The sequence below is a fragment of the Scyliorhinus torazame genome, chromosome 29, assembly GCF_047496885.1.
Source record: "Scyliorhinus torazame isolate Kashiwa2021f chromosome 29, sScyTor2.1, whole genome shotgun sequence".
Classification (NCBI taxonomy): Eukaryota; Metazoa; Chordata; class Chondrichthyes; order Carcharhiniformes; family Scyliorhinidae; genus Scyliorhinus; species Scyliorhinus torazame.
This window is the reverse complement of record NC_092735.1, coordinates 6,279,736-6,300,139: the sequence shown is the minus strand read 5'-3', so window position 1 is coordinate 6,300,139 and position 20,404 is coordinate 6,279,736. Positions and strand designations below refer to the sequence as shown.

General features: G+C 43.2%; 1 protein-coding gene across 2 annotated transcripts in view; it reads left to right on the top strand.

Moving 5' to 3' along the window:
- Positions 1-20,404, top strand: part of LOC140403829 (zinc finger CCCH domain-containing protein 7B-like) — a 143,453-nt gene that overhangs the window by 32,824 nt on the left and 90,225 nt on the right. For both annotated transcript variants that reach the window (XM_072492001.1, XM_072492000.1), the window contains exon 2: positions 19,261-19,362. In XM_072492001.1, the coding sequence (XP_072348102.1) occupies positions 19,295-19,362 (68 nt within the window). In that variant the 5' untranslated portion in view covers positions 19,261-19,294. The remainder of the gene's footprint in view (positions 1-19,260; positions 19,363-20,404) is intronic.

Sequence of the window (20,404 nt, the reverse complement as noted above, 5' to 3'; positions counted from 1 at the left end):
AGGGGTTCAGGGTGGTTTATATATAGAATAACAGACACCCGGGAGTGAGTTACAGACTGGAATCTAATCGAGGGGTTTGGGGTGGTTTATATATAGAATAACAGATACCCGGGAGTGAGTTACAGACTGGAATCTAATCGAAGGGTTCGGGGTGGTTTATATATAGAATAACAGATACCCGGGAGTGAGTTACAGACTGGAATCTAATCGAGGGATTTGTTGGGTTTATATATAGAATAACAGATACCCGGGAGTGAGTTACAGACTGGAATCTAATCGAGGGATTTGTTGGGTTTATATATAGAGTAACAGATACCCGGGAGTGAGTTACAGACTGGAATCTAATCGAGGGGTTCGGGGTGGTTTATATATAGAATAACAGATACCCGGGAGTGAGTTACAGACTGGAATCTAATCGAGGGGTTCGGGGTGGTATTTATATAGAATAACAGATACCCGGGAGTGAGTTACAGACTGGAATCTAATCGAGGAGTTCAGGGTGGTTTATATATTGAATAACAGATACCCGGGAGTGAGTTACAGACTGGAATCTAATCGAGGGGTTCGGGGTGGGTTATATATAGAATAACAGATACCCGGGAGAGAGTTACAGACTGGAATCTAATCGAGGGGTTCGGGGTGGTTTATATATAGAATAACAGATACCCGGGAGTGAGTTACAGACTGGAATCTAATCGAGGGGTTCGGGGTGGTATTTATATAGAATAACAGATACCCGGGAGTGAGTTACAGACTGGAATCTAATCGAGGAGTTCAGGGTGGTTTATATATAGAATAACAGATACCCGGGAGTGAGTTACAGACTGGAATCTAATCGAGGGATTTGTTGGGTTTATATATAGAGTAACAGATACCCGGGAGTGAGTTACAGACTGGAATCTAATCGAGGGATTTGTTGGGTTTATATATAGAATAACAGATACCCGGGAGAGAGTTACAGACTGGAATCTAATCGAGGGGTTCGGGGTGGTTTATATATAGAATAACAGATACCCGGGAGTGAGTTACAGACTGGAATCTAATCGAGGGATTTGTTGGGTTTATATATAGAATAACAGATACCCGGGAGTGAGTTACAGACTGGAATCTAATCGAGGGGTTCAGGGTGGTTTATATATAGAATAACAGATACCCGGGAGTGAGTTACAGACTGGAATCTAATCGAGGGATTTGTTGGGTTTATATATAGAGTAACAGAAACCCGGGAGTGAGTTACAGACTGGAATCTAATCGAGGGATTTGTTGGGTTTATATATAGAATAACAGATACCCGGGAGTGAGTTACAGACTGGAATATAATCGAGGGGTTTGGGGTGGTTTATATATAGAATAACAGATACCCGGGAGTGAGTTACAGACTGGAATCTAATCGAGGGGTTCGGGGTGGTTTATATATAGAATAACAGATACCCGGGAGTGAGTTACAGACTGGAATCTAATCGAGGGGTTCAGGGTGGGTTATATATAGAATAACAGATACCCGGGAGTGAGTTACAGACTGGAATCTAATCGAGGGGTTCGGGGTGGTTTATATATAGAATAACAGATACCCGGGAGTGAGTTACAGACTGGAATCTAATCGAGGGGTTCGGGGTGGTTTATATATAGAATTACAGATATCCGGGAGTGAGTTACAGACTGGAATCTAATCGAGGGATTTGTTGGGTTTATATATAGAATAACAGATACCCGGGAGTGAGTTACAGACTGGAATATAATCGAGGGGTTTGGGGTGGTTTATATATAGAATAACAGATACCCGGGAGTGAGTTACAGACTGGAATCTAATCGAGGGATTTGTTGGGTTTATATATAGAATAACAGATACCCGGGAGTGAGTTACAGACTGGAATCTAATCGAGGGATTTGTTGGGTTTATATATAGAGTAACAGATACCCGGGAGTGAGTTACAGACTGGAATCTAATCGAGGGATTTGTTGGGTTTATATATAGAATAACAGATACCCGGGAGTGAGTTACAGACTGGAATATAATCGAGGGGTTTGGGGTGGTTTATATATAGAATAACAGATACCCGGGAGTGAGTTACAGACTGGAATCTAATCGAGGGGTTCAGGGTGGTTTATATATAGAATAACAGATACCCGGGAGTAAGTTACAAACTGGAATCTAATCGAGGGGTTCAGGGTGGTTTATATGCAGAATATATACAGACTGGAATCTAATCGAAGGATTTGTTGGGTTTATTTATAGAATAACAGATATCCGGGAGTGAGTTACAGACTGGAATCTAATCGAGGGGTTCGGGGTGGTTTATTTCTAGAATAACAGATATCCGGGAGTGGGTTACAGACTGGAATCTAATCGAGGGGTTCGGCGTGGTTTATATATAGAATAACAGATACCCGGGAGTGAGTTACAGACTGGAATCTAATCGAGGGGTTCGTGGTGGTTTATATATAGAATAACAGATACCCGGGAGTGAGTTACAGACTGGAATCTAATCGAAGGGTTCGGGGTGGTTTATATATAGAATAACAGATACCCGGGAGTGAGTTACAGACTGGAATCTAATCATGGGATTTGTTGGGTTTATATATAGAATAACAGATATCCGGGAGTGAGTTACAGACTGGAATCTAATCGAGGGGTTCGGGCTGGTTTATTTATGGAATAACAGATATCCGGGAGTGAGTTACAGACTGGAATCTAATCGAGGGGTTCGGGGTGGTTTATATATAGAATAACAGATATCCGGGAGTGAGTTACAGACTGGAATCTAATCGAAGGGTTCGGGGTGGTTTATATACAGAATAACAGATACCCGGGAGTGAGTTACAGACTGGAATCTAATCGAGGGGTTCGGGCTGGTTTATTTATGGAATAACAGATATCCGGGAGTGAGTTACAGACTGGAATCTAATCGAGGGATTTGTTGGGTTTATATATAGAATAACAGATACCCGGGAGTGAGTTACAGACTGGAATATAATCGAGGGGTTCGGGGTGGTTTATATATAGAATAACAGATACCCGGGAGTGAGTTACAGACTGGAATCTAATCGAGGGATTTGTTGGGTTTATATATAGAGTAACAGACACCCGGGAGTGAGTTACAGACTGGAATCTAATCGAGGGGTTCGGGGTGGGTTATATATAGAATAACAGATACCCGGGAGTGAGTTACAGACTGGAATCTAATCGAGGGATTTGTTGGGTTTATATATAGAATAACAGACACCCGGGAGTGAGTTACAGACTGGAATCTAATCGAGGGGTTTGTTGGGTTTATATATAGAATAACAGATACCCGGGAGTGAGTTACAGACTGGAATCTAATCGAAGGGTTCGGGGTGGTTTATATGTAGAATTACAGATATCCGGGAGTGAGTTACAGACTGGAATCTAATCGAAGGGTTCGGGGTGGTTTATATATAGAATAACAGACACCCGGGAGTGAGTTACAGACTGGAATCTAATCGAAGGGTTCGGGGTGGTTTATATGTAGAATTACAGATATCCGGGAGTGAGTTACAGACTGGAATCGAATCGAGGGATTTGTTGGGTTTATATATAGAATAACAGATATCCGGGAGAGAGTTACAGACTGGAATCTAATCGAGGGATTTGTTGGGTTTATATATAGAATAACAGACACCCGGGAGTGAGTTACAGACTGGAATCTAATCGAGGGGTTCGGGGTGGTTTATATATAGAATAACAGATACCCGGGAGTGAGTTACAGACTGGAATCTAATCGAGGGGTTCAGGGTGGGTTATATATAGAATAACAGATACCCGGGAGTGAGTTACAGACTGGAATCTAATCGAGGGGTTCAGGGTGGGTTATATATAGAATAACAGATACCCGGGAGTGAGTTACAGACTGGAATCTAATCGTGGGGTTCGGGGTGGTTTATATATAGAGTAACAGATACCCGGGAGTGAGTTACAGACTGGAATCTAATCGAGGGGTTCAGGGTGGGTTATATATAGAATAACAGATACCCGGGAGTGAGTTACAGACTGGAATCTAATCGTGGGGTTCGGGGTGGTTTATATATAGAGTAACAGATACCCGGGAGTGAGTTACAGACTGGAATCTAATCGAGGGATTTGTTGGGTTTATATATAGAATAACAGATACCCGGGAGTGAGTTACAGACTGGAATCTAATCGTGGGGTTCGGGGTGGTTTATATATAGAGTAACAGATACCCGGGAGTGAGTTACAGACTGGAATCTAATCGAGGGATTTGTTGGGTTTATATATAGAGTAACAGACACCCGGGAGTGAGTTACAGACTGGAATCTAATCGAGGGATTTGTGGGTTTATATATAGAATAACAGATATCCGGGAGTGAGTTACAGACTGGAATCTAATCGTGGGGTTCGGGGTGGTTTATATATAGAGTAACAGATACCCGGGAGTGAGTTACAGACTGGAATCTAATCGAGGGATTTGTTGGGTTTATATATAGAGTAACAGACACCCGGGAGTGAGTTACAGACTGGAATCTAATCGTGGGGTTCCGGGTGGTTTATATATAGAATAACAGACACCCGGGAGTGAGTTACAGACTGGAATCTAATCGAGGGATTTGTTGGGTTTATATATAGAGTAACAGACACCCGGGAGTGAGTTACAGACTGGAATCTAATCGAGGGGTTCGGGGTGGTTTATATATAGAATAACAGATACCCGGGAGTGAGTTACGGACTGGAATCTAATCGAGGGATTTGTTGGGTTTATATATAGAATAACAGACACCCGGGAGTGAGTTACAGACTGGAATCTAATCGAGGGGTTCGGGGTGGTTTATATATAGAATAACCGATACCCGGGAGTGAGCTGCAGTCTGGAATCTAATCGAGGGGTTCGGGGTGGTTTATATATAGAATAACAGATACCCGGGAGTGAGTTACAGACTGGAGTCTAATCGAGGAGTTCGGGGTGGTTTATATATAGAATAACAGATACCCGGGAGTGAGTTACAGACTGGAGTCTAATCGAGGGATTTGTTGGGTTTATATATAGAGTAACAGATATCCGGGAGTGAGTTACAGACTGGAATCTAATCGAGGGATTTGTTGGGTTTATTTATAGAATAACAGATATCCGGGAGTGAGTTACAGACTGGAATCTAATCGAGGGGTTCGGGGTGGTTTATATATAGAATAACAGATACCCGGGAGTGAGTTACAGACTGGAATCTAATCGAGGGATTTGTTGGGTTTATATATAGAATAACAGATACCCGGGAGTGAGTTACAGACTGGAATCTAATCGAGGGGTTCGGGGTGGTTTATATATAGAATAACAGATACCCGGGAGTGAGTTACAGACTGGAATATAATCGAGGGGTTCAGGGTGGTATTTATATAGAATAACAGATATCCGGGAGTGAGTTACAGACTGGAATCTAATCGAGGGGTTCGGGGTGGTATTTATATAGAATAACAGATATCCGGGAGTGAGTTACAGACTGGAATCTAATCGAGGGGTTCGGGGTGGGTTATATATAGAATAACAGATACCCGGGAGTGAGTTACAGACTGGAATCTAATCGAGGGATTTGTTGGGTTTATATATAGAATGACAGATACCCAGGAGTGAGTTACAGACTGGAATCTAATCGAGGGGTTCGGGGTGGTTTATATATAGAATAACAGATACCCGGGAGTGAGTTACAGACTGGAATCTAATCGAGGGATTTGTTGGGTTTATATATAGAATAACAGATACCCGGGAGTGAGTTACAGACTGGAATATAATCGAGGGGTTCAGGGTGGTTTATATATAGAATAACAGACACCCGGGAGTGAGTTACAGACTGGAATCTAATCGAGGGGTTTGGGGTGGTTTATATATAGAATAACAGATACCCGGGAGTGAGTTACAGACTGGAATCTAATCGAAGGGTTCGGGGTGGTTTATATATAGAATAACAGATACCCGGGAGTGAGTTACAGACTGGAATCTAATCGAGGGATTTGTTGGGTTTATATATAGAATAACAGATACCCGGGAGTGAGTTACAGACTGGAATCTAATCGAGGGATTTGTTGGGTTTATATATAGAGTAACAGATACCCGGGAGTGAGTTACAGACTGGAATCTAATCGAGGGGTTCGGGGTGGTTTATATATAGAATAACAGATACCCGGGAGTGAGTTACAGACTGGAATCTAATCGAGGGGTTCGGGGTGGTATTTATATAGAATAACAGATACCCGGGAGTGAGTTACAGACTGGAATCTAATCGAGGAGTTCAGGGTGGTTTATATATTGAATAACAGATACCCGGGAGTGAGTTACAGACTGGAATCTAATCGAGGGGTTCGGGGTGGGTTATATATAGAATAACAGATACCCGGGAGAGAGTTACAGACTGGAATCTAATCGAGGGGTTCGGGGTGGTTTATATATAGAATAACAGATACCCGGGAGTGAGTTACAGACTGGAATCTAATCGAGGGGTTCGGGGTGGTATTTATATAGAATAACAGATACCCGGGAGTGAGTTACAGACTGGAATCTAATCGAGGAGTTCAGGGTGGTTTATATATAGAATAACAGATACCCGGGAGTGAGTTACAGACTGGAATCTAATCGAGGGATTTGTTGGGTTTATATATAGAGTAACAGATACCCGGGAGTGAGTTACAGACTGGAATCTAATCGAGGGATTTGTTGGGTTTATATATAGAATAACAGATACCCGGGAGAGAGTTACAGACTGGAATCTAATCGAGGGGTTCGGGGTGGTTTATATATAGAATAACAGATACCCGGGAGTGAGTTACAGACTGGAATCTAATCGAGGGATTTGTTGGGTTTATATATAGAATAACAGATACCCGGGAGTGAGTTACAGACTGGAATCTAATCGAGGGGTTCAGGGTGGTTTATATATAGAATAACAGATACCCGGGAGTGAGTTACAGACTGGAATCTAATCGAGGGATTTGTTGGGTTTATATATAGAGTAACAGAAACCCGGGAGTGAGTTACAGACTGGAATCTAATCGAGGGATTTGTTGGGTTTATATATAGAATAACAGATACCCGGGAGTGAGTTACAGACTGGAATATAATCGAGGGGTTTGGGGTGGTTTATATATAGAATAACAGATACCCGGGAGTGAGTTACAGACTGGAATCTAATCGAGGGGTTCGGGGTGGTTTATATATAGAATAACAGATACCCGGGAGTGAGTTACAGACTGGAATCTAATCGAGGGGTTCAGGGTGGGTTATATATAGAATAACAGATACCCGGGAGTGAGTTACAGACTGGAATCTAATCGAGGGGTTCGGGGTGGTTTATATATAGAATAACAGATACCCGGGAGTGAGTTACAGACTGGAATCTAATCGAGGGGTTCGGGGTGGTTTATATATAGAATTACAGATATCCGGGAGTGAGTTACAGACTGGAATCTAATCGAGGGATTTGTTGGGTTTATATATAGAATAACAGATACCCGGGAGTGAGTTACAGACTGGAATATAATCGAGGGGTTTGGGGTGGTTTATATATAGAATAACAGATACCCGGGAGTGAGTTACAGACTGGAATCTAATCGAGGGATTTGTTGGGTTTATATATAGAATAACAGATACCCGGGAGTGAGTTACAGACTGGAATCTAATCGAGGGATTTGTTGGGTTTATATATAGAGTAACAGATACCCGGGAGTGAGTTACAGACTGGAATCTAATCGAGGGATTTGTTGGGTTTATATATAGAATAACAGATACCCGGGAGTGAGTTACAGACTGGAATATAATCGAGGGGTTTGGGGTGGTTTATATATAGAATAACAGATACCCGGGAGTGAGTTACAGACTGGAATCTAATCGAGGGGTTCAGGGTGGTTTATATATAGAATAACAGATACCCGGGAGTGAGTTACAGACTGGAATCTAATCGAAGGGTTCGGGGTGGGTTATATATAGAATAACAGATACCCGGGAGTGAGTTACAGACTGGAATCTAATCGAGGGATTTGTTGGGTTTATATATAGAATTACAGATACCCGGGAGTGAGTTACAGACTGGAATCTAATCGAGGGGTTCAGGGTGGTTTATATATAGAATAACAGATACCCGGGAGTGAGTTACAGACTGGAATCTAATCGAAGGGTTCGGGGTGGTTTATATATAGAATAACAGATACCCGGGAGTGAGTTACAGACTGGAATCTAATCGAGGGATTTGTTGGGTTTATATATAGAATAACAGATACCCGGGAGTGAGTTACAGACTGGAATCTAATCGAGGGGTTCAGGGTGGTTTATATATAGAATAACAGATACCCGGGAGTGAGTTACAGACTGGAATCTAATCGAAGGGTTCGGGGTGGTTTATATATAGAATAACAGATACCCGGGAGTGAGTTACAGACTGGAATCTAATCGAGGGATTTGTTGGGTTTATATATAGAATAACAGATACCCGGGAGTGAGTTACAGACTGGAATCTAATCGAGGGGTTCGGGGGGGTTATATATAGAATAACAGATACCTGGGAGTGAGTTACAGACTGGAATCTAATCGAGGGGTTCAGGGTGGTTTATATATAGAATAACAGATACCCGGGAGTGAGTTACAGACTGGAATCTAATCGAGGGATTTGTTGGGTTTATTTATAGAATAACAGATACCCGGGAGTGAGTTACAGACTGGAATCTAATCGAGGGATTTGTTGGGTTTATATATAGAATAACAGATATCCGGGAGTGAGTTACAGACTGGAATCTAATCGAGGGATTTGTTGGGTTTATATATAGAATAACAGATACCCGGGAGTGAGTTACAGACTGGAATCTAATCGAGGGGTTCGGGGTGGTATTTATATAGAATAACAGATACCCGGGAGTGAGTTACAGACTGGAATCTAATCGAGGAGTTCAGGGTGGTTTATATATTGAATAACAGATACCCGGGAGTGAGTTACAGACTGGAATCTAATCGAGGGGTTCGGGGTGGGTTATATATAGAATAACAGATACCCGGGAGAGAGTTACAGACTGGAATCTAATCGAGGGGTTCGGGGTGGTTTATATATAGAATAACAGATACCCGGGAGTGAGTTACAGACTGGAATCTAATCGAGGGGTTCGGGGTGGTATTTATATAGAATAACAGATACCCGGGAGTGAGTTACAGACTGGAATCTAATCGAGGAGTTCAGGGTGGTTTATATATAGAATAACAGATACCCGGGAGTGAGTTACAGACTGGAATCTAATCGAGGGATTTGTTGGGTTTATATATAGAGTAACAGATACCCGGGAGTGAGTTACAGACTGGAATCTAATCGAGGGATTTGTTGGGTTTATATATAGAATAACAGATACCCGGGAGAGAGTTACAGACTGGAATCTAATCGAGGGGTTCGGGGTGGTTTATATATAGAATAACAGATACCCGGGAGTGAGTTACAGACTGGAATCTAATCGAGGGATTTGTTGGGTTTATATATAGAATAACAGATACCCGGGAGTGAGTTACAGACTGGAATCTAATCGAGGGGTTCAGGGTGGTTTATATATAGAATAACAGATACCCGGGAGTGAGTTACAGACTGGAATCTAATCGAGGGATTTGTTGGGTTTATATATAGAGTAACAGAAACCCGGGAGTGAGTTACAGACTGGAATCTAATCGAGGGATTTGTTGGGTTTATATATAGAATAACAGATACCCGGGAGTGAGTTACAGACTGGAATATAATCGAGGGGTTTGGGGTGGTTTATATATAGAATAACAGATACCCGGGAGTGAGTTACAGACTGGAATCTAATCGAGGGGTTCGGGGTGGTTTATATATAGAATAACAGATACCCGGGAGTGAGTTACAGACTGGAATCTAATCGAGGGGTTCAGGGTGGGTTATATATAGAATAACAGATACCCGGGAGTGAGTTACAGACTGGAATCTAATCGAGGGGTTCGGGGTGGTTTATATATAGAATAACAGATACCCGGGAGTGAGTTACAGACTGGAATCTAATCGAGGGGTTCGGGGTGGTTTATATATAGAATTACAGATATCCGGGAGTGAGTTACAGACTGGAATCTAATCGAGGGATTTGTTGGGTTTATATATAGAATAACAGATACCCGGGAGTGAGTTACAGACTGGAATATAATCGAGGGGTTTGGGGTGGTTTATATATAGAATAACAGATACCCGGGAGTGAGTTACAGACTGGAATCTAATCGAGGGATTTGTTGGGTTTATATATAGAATAACAGATACCCGGGAGTGAGTTACAGACTGGAATCTAATCGAGGGATTTGTTGGGTTTATATATAGAGTAACAGATACCCGGGAGTGAGTTACAGACTGGAATCTAATCGAGGGATTTGTTGGGTTTATATATAGAATAACAGATACCCGGGAGTGAGTTACAGACTGGAATATAATCGAGGGGTTTGGGGTGGTTTATATATAGAATAACAGATACCCGGGAGTGAGTTACAGACTGGAATCTAATCGAGGGGTTCAGGGTGGTTTATATATAGAATAACAGATACCCGGGAGTGAGTTACAGACTGGAATCTAATCTAAGGGTTCGGGGTGGGTTATATATAGAATAACAGATACCCGGGAGTGAGTTACAGACTGGAATCTAATCGAGGGATTTGTTGGGTTTATATATAGAATTACAGATACCCGGGAGTGAGTTACAGACTGGAATCTAATCGAGGGGTTCAGGGTGGTTTATATATAGAATAACAGATACCCGGGAGTGAGTTACAGACTGGAATCTAATCGAAGGGTTCGGGGTGGTTTATATATAGAATAACAGATACCCGGGAGTGAGTTACAGACTGGAATCTAATCGAGGGATTTGTTGGGTTTATATATAGAATAACAGATACCCGGGAGTGAGTTACAGACTGGAATCTAATCGAGGGGTTCAGGGTGGTTTATATATAGAATAACAGATACCCGGGAGTGAGTTACAGACTGGAATCTAATCGAAGGGTTCGGGGTGGTTTATATATAGAATAACAGATACCCGGGAGTGAGTTACAGACTGGAATCTAATCGAGGGATTTGTTGGGTTTATATATAGAATAACAGATACCCGGGAGTGAGTTACAGACTGGAATCTAATCGAGGGGTTCGGGGGGGTTATATATAGAATAACAGATACCTGGGAGTGAGTTACAGACTGGAATCTAATCGAGGGGTTCAGGGTGGTTTATATATAGAATAACAGATACCCGGGAGTGAGTTACAGACTGGAATCTAATCGAGGGATTTGTTGGGTTTATTTATAGAATAACAGATACCCGGGAGTGAGTTACAGACTGGAATCTAATCGAGGGATTTGTTGGGTTTATATATAGAATAACAGATATCCGGGAGTGAGTTACAGACTGGAATCTAATCGAGGGATTTGTTGGGTTTATATATAGAATAACAGATACCCGGGAGTGAGTTACAGACTGGAATCTAATCGAGGGGTTCAGGGTGGTTTATATATAGAATAACAGATACCCGGGAGTGAGTTACAGACTGGAATCTAATCGAGGGGTTCCGGGTGGTTTATATATAGAATAACAGATACCCGGGAGTGAGTTACAGACTGGAATCTAATCGAGGGGTTCGTGGTGGTTTATATATAGAATAACAGATACCCGGGAGTGAGTTACAGACTGGAATCTAATCGAGGGATTTGTTGGGTTTATATATAGAATAACAGATACCCGGGAGTGAGTTACAGACTGGAATCTAATCGAGGGGTTCAGGATGGTTTATATATAGAATAACAGATACCCGGGAGTGAGTTACAGTCTGGAATCTAATCGAGGGGTTCGGGGTGGTTTATATATAGAATAACAGATACCCGGGAGTGAGTTACAGACTGGAATCTAATCGAGGGGTTCAGGATGGTTTATATATAGAATAACAGATACCCGGGAGTGAGTTACAGTCTGGAATCTAATCGAGGGGTTCGGGGTGGTTTATATATAGAATAACAGATACCCGGGAGTGAGTTACAGACTGGAATCTAATCGAGGGGTTCGGGGTGGTTTATATATAGAATAACAGATACCCGGGAGTGAGTTACAGACTGGAATCTAATCGAGGGGTTCCGGGTGGTTTATATATAGAATAACAGATACCCGGGAGTGAGTTACAGACTGGAATCTAATCGAGGGGTTCGGGGGGTTATATATAGAATAACAGATACCCGGGAGTGAGTTACAGACTGGAATCTAATCGAGGGATTTGTTGGGTTTATATATAGAATAACAGATACCCGGGAGTGAGTTACAGACTGGAATCTAATCGAGGGGTTCAGGGTGGTTTATATATAGAATAACAGATACCCGGGAGTGAGTTACAGACTGGAATCTAATCGAGGGGTTCCGGGTGGTTTATATATAGAATAACAGATACCCGGGAGTGAGTTACAGACTGGAATCTAATCGAGGGGTTCGTGGTGGTTTATATATAGAATAACAGATACCCGGGAGTGAGTTACAGACTGGAATCTAATCGAGGGATTTGTTGGGTTTATATATAGAATAACAGACACCCGGGAGGGAGTTACAGACTGGAATCTAATCGAAGGGTTCGGGGTGGTTTATATATAGAATAACAGATACCCGGGAGTGAGTTACAGACTGGAATCTAATCGAGGGGTTCGGGGTGGTTTATTTATGGAATAACAGATACCCGGGAGTGAGTTACAGACTGGAATCTAATCGAAGGGTTCGGGGTGGTTTATATATAGAATAACAGATACCCGGGAGTGAGTTACAGACTGGAATCTAATCGAGGGGTTCGGGGTGGTTTATATATAGAATAACAGATACCCGGGAGTGAGTTACAGACTGGAATCTAATCGAGGGGTTCGGGGTGGTTTATATACAGAATAACAGATATCCGGGAGTGAGTTACAGACTGGAATCTAATCGAGGGATTTGTTGGGTTTATATATAGAATAACAGACACCCGGGAGTGAGTTACAGACTGGAATCTAATCGAGGGGTTCGGGGTGGTTTATATACAGAATAACAGATATCCGGGAGTGAGTTACAGACTGGAATCTAATCGAGGGATTTGTTGGGTTTATATATAGAATAACAGACACCCGGGAGTGAGTTACAGACTGGAATCTAATCGAGGGGTTCGGGGTCGGTTTATATATAGAATAACAGATACCCGGGAGTGAGTTACAGACTGGAATCTAATCGAGGGGTTCGGGGTGGTTTATATATAGAATAACAGACACCCGGGAGTGAGTTACAGACTGGAATCTAATCGAAGGGTTCGGGGTGGTTTATATATAGAATAACAGACACCCGGGAGTGAGTTACAGACTGGAATCTAATCGAGGGGTTCAGGGTGGTTTATATATAGAATAACAGATACCCGGGAGTGAGTTACAGACTGGAATCTAATCGAGGGATTTGTTGGGTTTATATATAGAATAACAGACACCCGGGAGTGAGTTACAGACTGGAATCTAATCGAAGGGTTCGGGGTGGTTTATGTATAGAATAACAGATACCCGGGAGTGACTTACACACTGGAATCTAATCGAGGGATTTGTTGGGTTTATATATAGAATAACAGATACCCGGGAGTGAGTTACAGACTGGAATCTAATCGAGGGGTTCGGGGTGGTTTATATCTAGAATAACAGATACCCGGGAGTGAGTTACAGACTGGAATCTAATCGAGGGGTTCGGAGTGGTATTTATATAGAATAACAGATACCCGGGAGAGAGTTACAGACTGGAATCTAATCGAGGGGTTCGGGGTGGTTTATATATAGAATAACAGATACCCGGGAGTGAGTTACAGACTGGAATCTAATCGAAGGATTTGTTGGGTTTATATATAGAATTACAGATACCCGGGAGTGAGTTACAGACTGGAATCTAATCGAGGGATTTGTGGGTTTATATATAGAATGACAGATACCCAGGAGTGAGTTACAGACTGGAATCTAATCGAGGGATTTGTTGGGTTTATATATAGAATAATAGACACCCGGGAGTGAGTTACAGACTGGAATCTAATCGAGGGGTTCAGGGTGATTTATATATAGAATAACAGATACCCGGGAGTGAGTTACAGACTGGAATCTAATCGAGGGGTTCAGGGTGGTTTATTTCTAGAATAACAGATACCTGGGAGTGAGTTACAGACTGGAATCTAATCGAGGGGTTTGTTGGGTTTATATATAGAATAACAGATACCCGGGAGTGAGTTACAAACTGGAATCTAATCGAGGGGTTTGTTGGGTTTATATATAGAATAACAGATACCCGGGAGTAAGTTACAAACTGGAATCTAATCGAGGGGTTCAGGGTGGTTTATATATAGAATAACAGATACCCGGGAGTGAGTTACAGACTGGAATCTAATCGAGGGGTTTGTTGGGTTTATATATAGAATAACAGATACCCGGGAGTGAGTTACAGACTGGAATCTAATCGAGGGGTTTGTTGGGTTTATATATAGAATAACAGATACCCGGGAGTGAGTTACAGACTGGAATCTAATCGAGGGGTTCCGGGTGGTTTATATATAGAATAACAGATACCCGGGAGTGAGTTACAGACTGGAATATAATCGAAGGGTTCGGGGTGGTTTATATATAGAATAACAGATACCCGGGAGTGAGTTACAGACTGGAATCTAATCGAGGGGTTCGGGCTGGTTTATTTATGGAATAACAGATATCCGGGAGTGAGTTACAGACTGGAATCTAATCGAGGGATTTGTTGGGTTTATATATAGAATAACAGATACCCGGGAGTGAGTTACAGACTGGAATATAATCGAGGGGTTCGGGGTGGTTTATATATAGAATAACAGATACCCGGGAGTGAGTTACAGACTGGAATCTAATCGAGGGATTTGTTGGGTTTATATATAGAATAACAGATACCCGGGAGTGAGTTACAGACTGGAATCGAATCGAGGGGTTCGGGGTGGGTTATATATAGAATAACAGATACCCGGGAGTGAGTTACAGACTGGAATCTAATCGAGGGATTTGTTGGGTTTATATATAGAATAACAGATACCCGGGAGTGAGTTACAGACTGGAATATAATCGAAGGGTTTGGGGTGGTTTATATATAGAATAACAGATACCCGGGAGTGAGTTACAGACTGGAATCTAATCGAGGGATTTGTTGGGTTTATATATAGAATAACAGATATCCGGGAGTGAGTTACAGACTGGAATATAATCGAGGGGTTCGGGGTGGGTTATATATAGAATAACAGATACCCGGGAGTGAGTTACAGACTGGAATCTAATCGAGGGGTTCGGAGTGGGTTTATATATAGAATAACAGATACCCGGGAGTGAGTTACAGACTGGAATCGAATCGAGGGGTTCGGGGTGGGTTATATATAGAATAACAGATACCCGGGAGTGAGTTACAGACTGGAATCTAATCGAGGGGTTCGGGGTGGTTTATATATAGAATAACAGATACCCGGGAGTGAGTTACAGACTGGAATCTAATCGAGGGGATCGGGGTGGTTTATATATAGAATAACAGATACCCGGGAGTGAGTTACAGACTGGAATCTAATCGAGGGGTTCAGGGTGGTTTATATATAGAATAACAGATACCCGGGAGTGAGTTGCAGATTGGAATCTAATCGAGGGATTTGTTGGGTTTATATATAGAATAACAGACACCCGGGAGTGAGTTACAGACTGGAATCTAATCGAAGGGTTCAGGGTGGTTTATATATAGAATAACAGATACCCGGGAGTGAGTTACAGACTGGAATCTAATCGAGGGATTTGTTGGGTTTATATATAGAATAACAGACACCCGGGAGTGAGTTACAGACTGGAATCTAATCGAGGGGTTCTGGGTGGTTTATATATAGAATAACAGATACCCGGGAGTGAGTTACAGACTGGAATCTAATCGAGGGGTTCGGGGTGGTTTATATATAGAATAACAGATACCCGGGAGTGAGTTACAGACTGGAATCTAATCGAGGGGTTCGGAGTGGTATTTATATAGAATAACAGATACCCGGGAGAGAGTTACAGACTGGAATCTAATCGAGGGGTTCGGGGTGGTTTATATATAGAATAACAGATACCCGGGAGTGAGTTACAGACTGGAATCTAATCGAGGGGTTCGGGGTGGTTTATATATAGAATAATAGACACCCGGGAGTGAGTTACAGACTGGAATCTAATCGAGGGGTTCGGGGTGGGTTATATATAGAATAACAGATACCCGGGAGTGAGTTACAGACTGGAATCTAATCGAGGGGTTCAGGGTGGTTTATATATAGAATAACAGATACCCGGGAGTGAGTTACAGACTGGAATCTAATCGAGGGATTTGTTGGGTTTATTTATAGAATAACAGATACCCGGGAGTGAGTTACAGACTGGAATCTAATCGAGGGATTTGTGGGTTTATATATAGAATGACAGATACCCAGGAGTGAGTTACAGACTGGAATCTAATCGAGGGGGTTCGGGGTGGGTTATATATAGAATAACAGATACCCGGGAGTGAGTTACAGACTGGAATCTAATCGAGGGATTTGTTGGGTTTATATATAGAATAACAGACACCCGGGAGTGAGTTACAGACTGGAATCTAATCGAGGGATTTGTTGGGTTTATATATAGAATAACAGATACCCGGGAGAGAGTTACAGACTGGAATTTAATCGAGGGGTTCGGGGTGGTTTATATAAAGAATAACAGATACCCGGGAGTGAGTTACACACTGGAATCTAATTGAGGGGTTCGGGGTGGTTTATATGCAGAATTTATACAGACTGGAATCTAATCGAAGGATTTGTTGGGTTTATTTATAGAATAACAGATATCCGGGAGTGAGTTACAGACTGGAATCTAATCGAGGGGTTCTGGGTGGTTTATTTCTAGAATAACAGATATCCGGGAGTGAGTTACCGACTGGAATCTAATCGAGGGATTTGTTGGGTTTATATATAGAATAACAGATATCCGGGAGTGACGTCCATACACCTGAAGTGTCCAGTGTTGGGCCTCCTACAATCGGGCATTGCAAGTGACACGTCCAATCCCAAAAGCCTGGTCCTCGCTGATCATAAACTCAATTCCAGTTGTATTGCAGTGTTCAAGGGCATCAGTGCTGGGCCTCAATTTGAAGCTGCTTCACACCATTTAGCTGTGCACTGAATGAATTCACTGAGCCATTGTTGAAGAGGTTCCCAAGGAATTGTGTTCACGCAGTATCCCCAGATGAAGCGAACGGTCTCCAGTTAGCATCCTCCGAGCAGTACGATTGAAGTCAGGAACGTGTGACAATACGGAAATGTAGCCTGACCCCAGCATTCCATTCCAACTGACTCCCAACAGCACTGTCACCAAATTGGTTCGTCGACTCAGTATTAAACCAGATTGGTACCAATGTGTTACCGAATGTCATTTCCCCTCAATCCCCTTCCACCACCTGCCAAAGTTCTGTAACCACCAATATTTCATCCCAGGGTTGTACGGCCTTTTCTGGACAATGTGTGCTCCTCCCGAGCCCAAGTCTTTCGATGCAAGATCTGCAAAGAGGCCGTTTCACACTTGAAGCCAATGAACAAAAGATTCACAAGCCCACTTTACTGAGATTCTAGAATAAGCACCGTCAAGTCACAGTATTTGCTGTGGGTCCCCCTACATTTCCCATCAGGATGGACAAGCCCTTTATCTATTCCAATTTAGAACCATCACACGTTTCCTCTTGACTTGCAAGTAAGAGTTCCGACCTGAAGGTGGCACGGTGTTTAGCACTGCTGCCTCACGGCGCCGAGGTCCCAGGTTCGATCCCGGCCCCGGGTCACACTGTCCGTGTGGAGTTTGCACATTCTCCCCGTGTCTGCGTGGGTCTCACCCCCACAACCCAAAGATGTGCAGGGTAGGTGGATTGGCCACGCTAAATTGCCCCTTCATTGGAAAAAAAAGAATTGGACACTGTAAATTTAGTTTAATAAGAACAAAAAAAAGAGCTCCCACCCGCACTTGGAGTTTTTGTGCTGTTCTGGATATTAAGGCGCATCACACTATGGACCTCAAAATTGTGGGAAGTCCTACTTTCCACAATCTGGTATTTGAAAACCCACTCTCCACATTGCATAATCTCTACGTATATTGCAAAATTGCTGTCTCTGGTTGTAACTCTACTCTCTGTTTGCAATGTTGTCTTGCCCAAGTGTTGACCACAGGTTTCTCAATTTGCGGGGGGGGGCGGGGGGAAGTCTCGCATCTGTTGAATTGGCTCAGTTAATCAGATTAAAGAAAGATATCTCGGTTCAACCCCGTATTCAGCGTTTGCCGTTCCAATGTAGCAAAGAGTTTACTCGTCCGATAGGCTCCTTTTGTGGGGAGATGATCAACTGCAAATCATCCACCTAGTGTTTCAGTATTTACACAGAGACCTGCAAGTGTGTCAGTATTTACACAGGGACCTGCGAGTGTGTCAGTATTTACACAGGGACCTGCGAGTGTGTCAGAATTTACACAGGGACCTGGAAGTGTGTCAATATTTGTTTATACCCTGCGTGTGTGTCACTATTTGTGATGATTCACCAGATTGTGTCAAGTGTTCTACCTTGGGTTTATGTCAGTATTTATATAGAGCCCAGAGGATAAGGTCGATATTTGCAAGCAAGTCCCCTGGACCCATAAAATGAGACAGTGGAGAATCCCCTGCCTGCAACAGTAGTGGACTCGCCAACACTAAGGGCATTTAAATGGTCATTGGATAGACACATGGACGATAAGGGAATAGTGTCGATGGGCTTTAGAGTGGTTTCACAGGTCTGCGCAACATCGAGGGCCGAAGGGCCTGTACTGCGCTGTAATGTTCTATTGCATTGTGACAAAATAGAACGATGGTCTGCCCTGCACACGGTACCATCATGGGTTGAAATCCTCCCTAACTGCACAGGGGCTGCAGCGGCTTCAAGAAGTCGGCTCACCAGCACCTTCTCGAGGGCAATTAGGGGCGGGCAGGACGCGCTGGCCTAGCCAGCCACGCCCACATCTTGCGAATGAATAAATGAGGACCACCTTGTGGGACTTGTGTCTAAAATGGCTGCATTGTAATCCCAGATCACAACAATCACTGCATGTGAAGCACTTTGGAATATCGGAACGATTGGAATGTTTCAAACTGTGTGCTGGGATTCTGGATATAAACACGGGGGCCGGGGGCTTTTACCTTTTTCACGGCATTTGCGTAACAGTGGTTCCTTTGTCCACAGGCCGGGCCTGATACCACAATCTCCAGCTGTGAACATGTCGAGTACCTCTCCGGGCAGACAGAAACGCAAGGAGGAAATTCAGAAGGGGCTGGATTTTATTCAGTAAGTAATTCCGACCCCTTTTTTTTACATTTAGAGTACCCAATTCTTTTATTTTCGAATTAAGGGGCGATTTAGCGTGGCCAATCCACCTACCCTGCACATCTTTGTGTTGTGGGGGCGAGACCCACGCAGACACGGGGAGAATGTGCAAACTCCACACGGACAGTGACCCGGGGCCGGGATTCGAACCCGGGTCCTCGGTGCCGTGAGGCAGGAGTGCTAACCACCGAGCCTCTGCCAATTCTCACCCACCCACTTAGCCTCATCTGCGAACTTGGCTACAATGAGCCCATCCCTTGATTCAAGCATTGCCAGATTGAGATGGTTTGGGCCCCAGCGATGATCCCTCTCGCACTCCATGAGTTACAGTTTGCCAACCTGAAAATGACCCATTTAATACTCTGTGTTTTCCCTCAGTTGGCCAATCCCCGATCCATGATTTACTTGGACGTTAGTGACCTCATTAATTTCCATTGCCACTTTCAATTTGCGACTGTGTGCCCTTTATACCTCTACCCCATTCATACTCTTACTGTGCAAGGAGTTTCTGCTCTTTTTATTTCTTATGTACTAAAATGCTTCTGTTGACATTCATTTGCCATCCACTTCATTTGACCTGCAATTTATTTAATACCAGATCCCATGAAATGGCCAGTTGTTGTGTTGCAGGAACTCAATAGAGGCAGGAGGAGGCCATTCGGCCCTTCGAGCCTGCTCCGCCATTCATTGTGATCGTGGCTGATTATCGCGTCCAATACCCTGATCCCGCCTCCCACTCCCCCACCCACCCAGCCCATATCCCTTTAGCCTCAACGGCTGCATCTAATTCCTTCTTGAAATTTCACAACGTTTTCGCCTCAACTACTTTCTGTGGGAGTGAACTCCACAGATTCTCCACTCTCTGGGTGAAGAAATTTCTCCTCACCTCAGTCCTAAAAGGTTTATCGCTTATCCTCAAACTATCACCCCTCATTCTGGATCTCTTTCCTCCTCTTCCTCTCCCCACACACGCACTCACTCTCACTCACACTCACACAGCTCA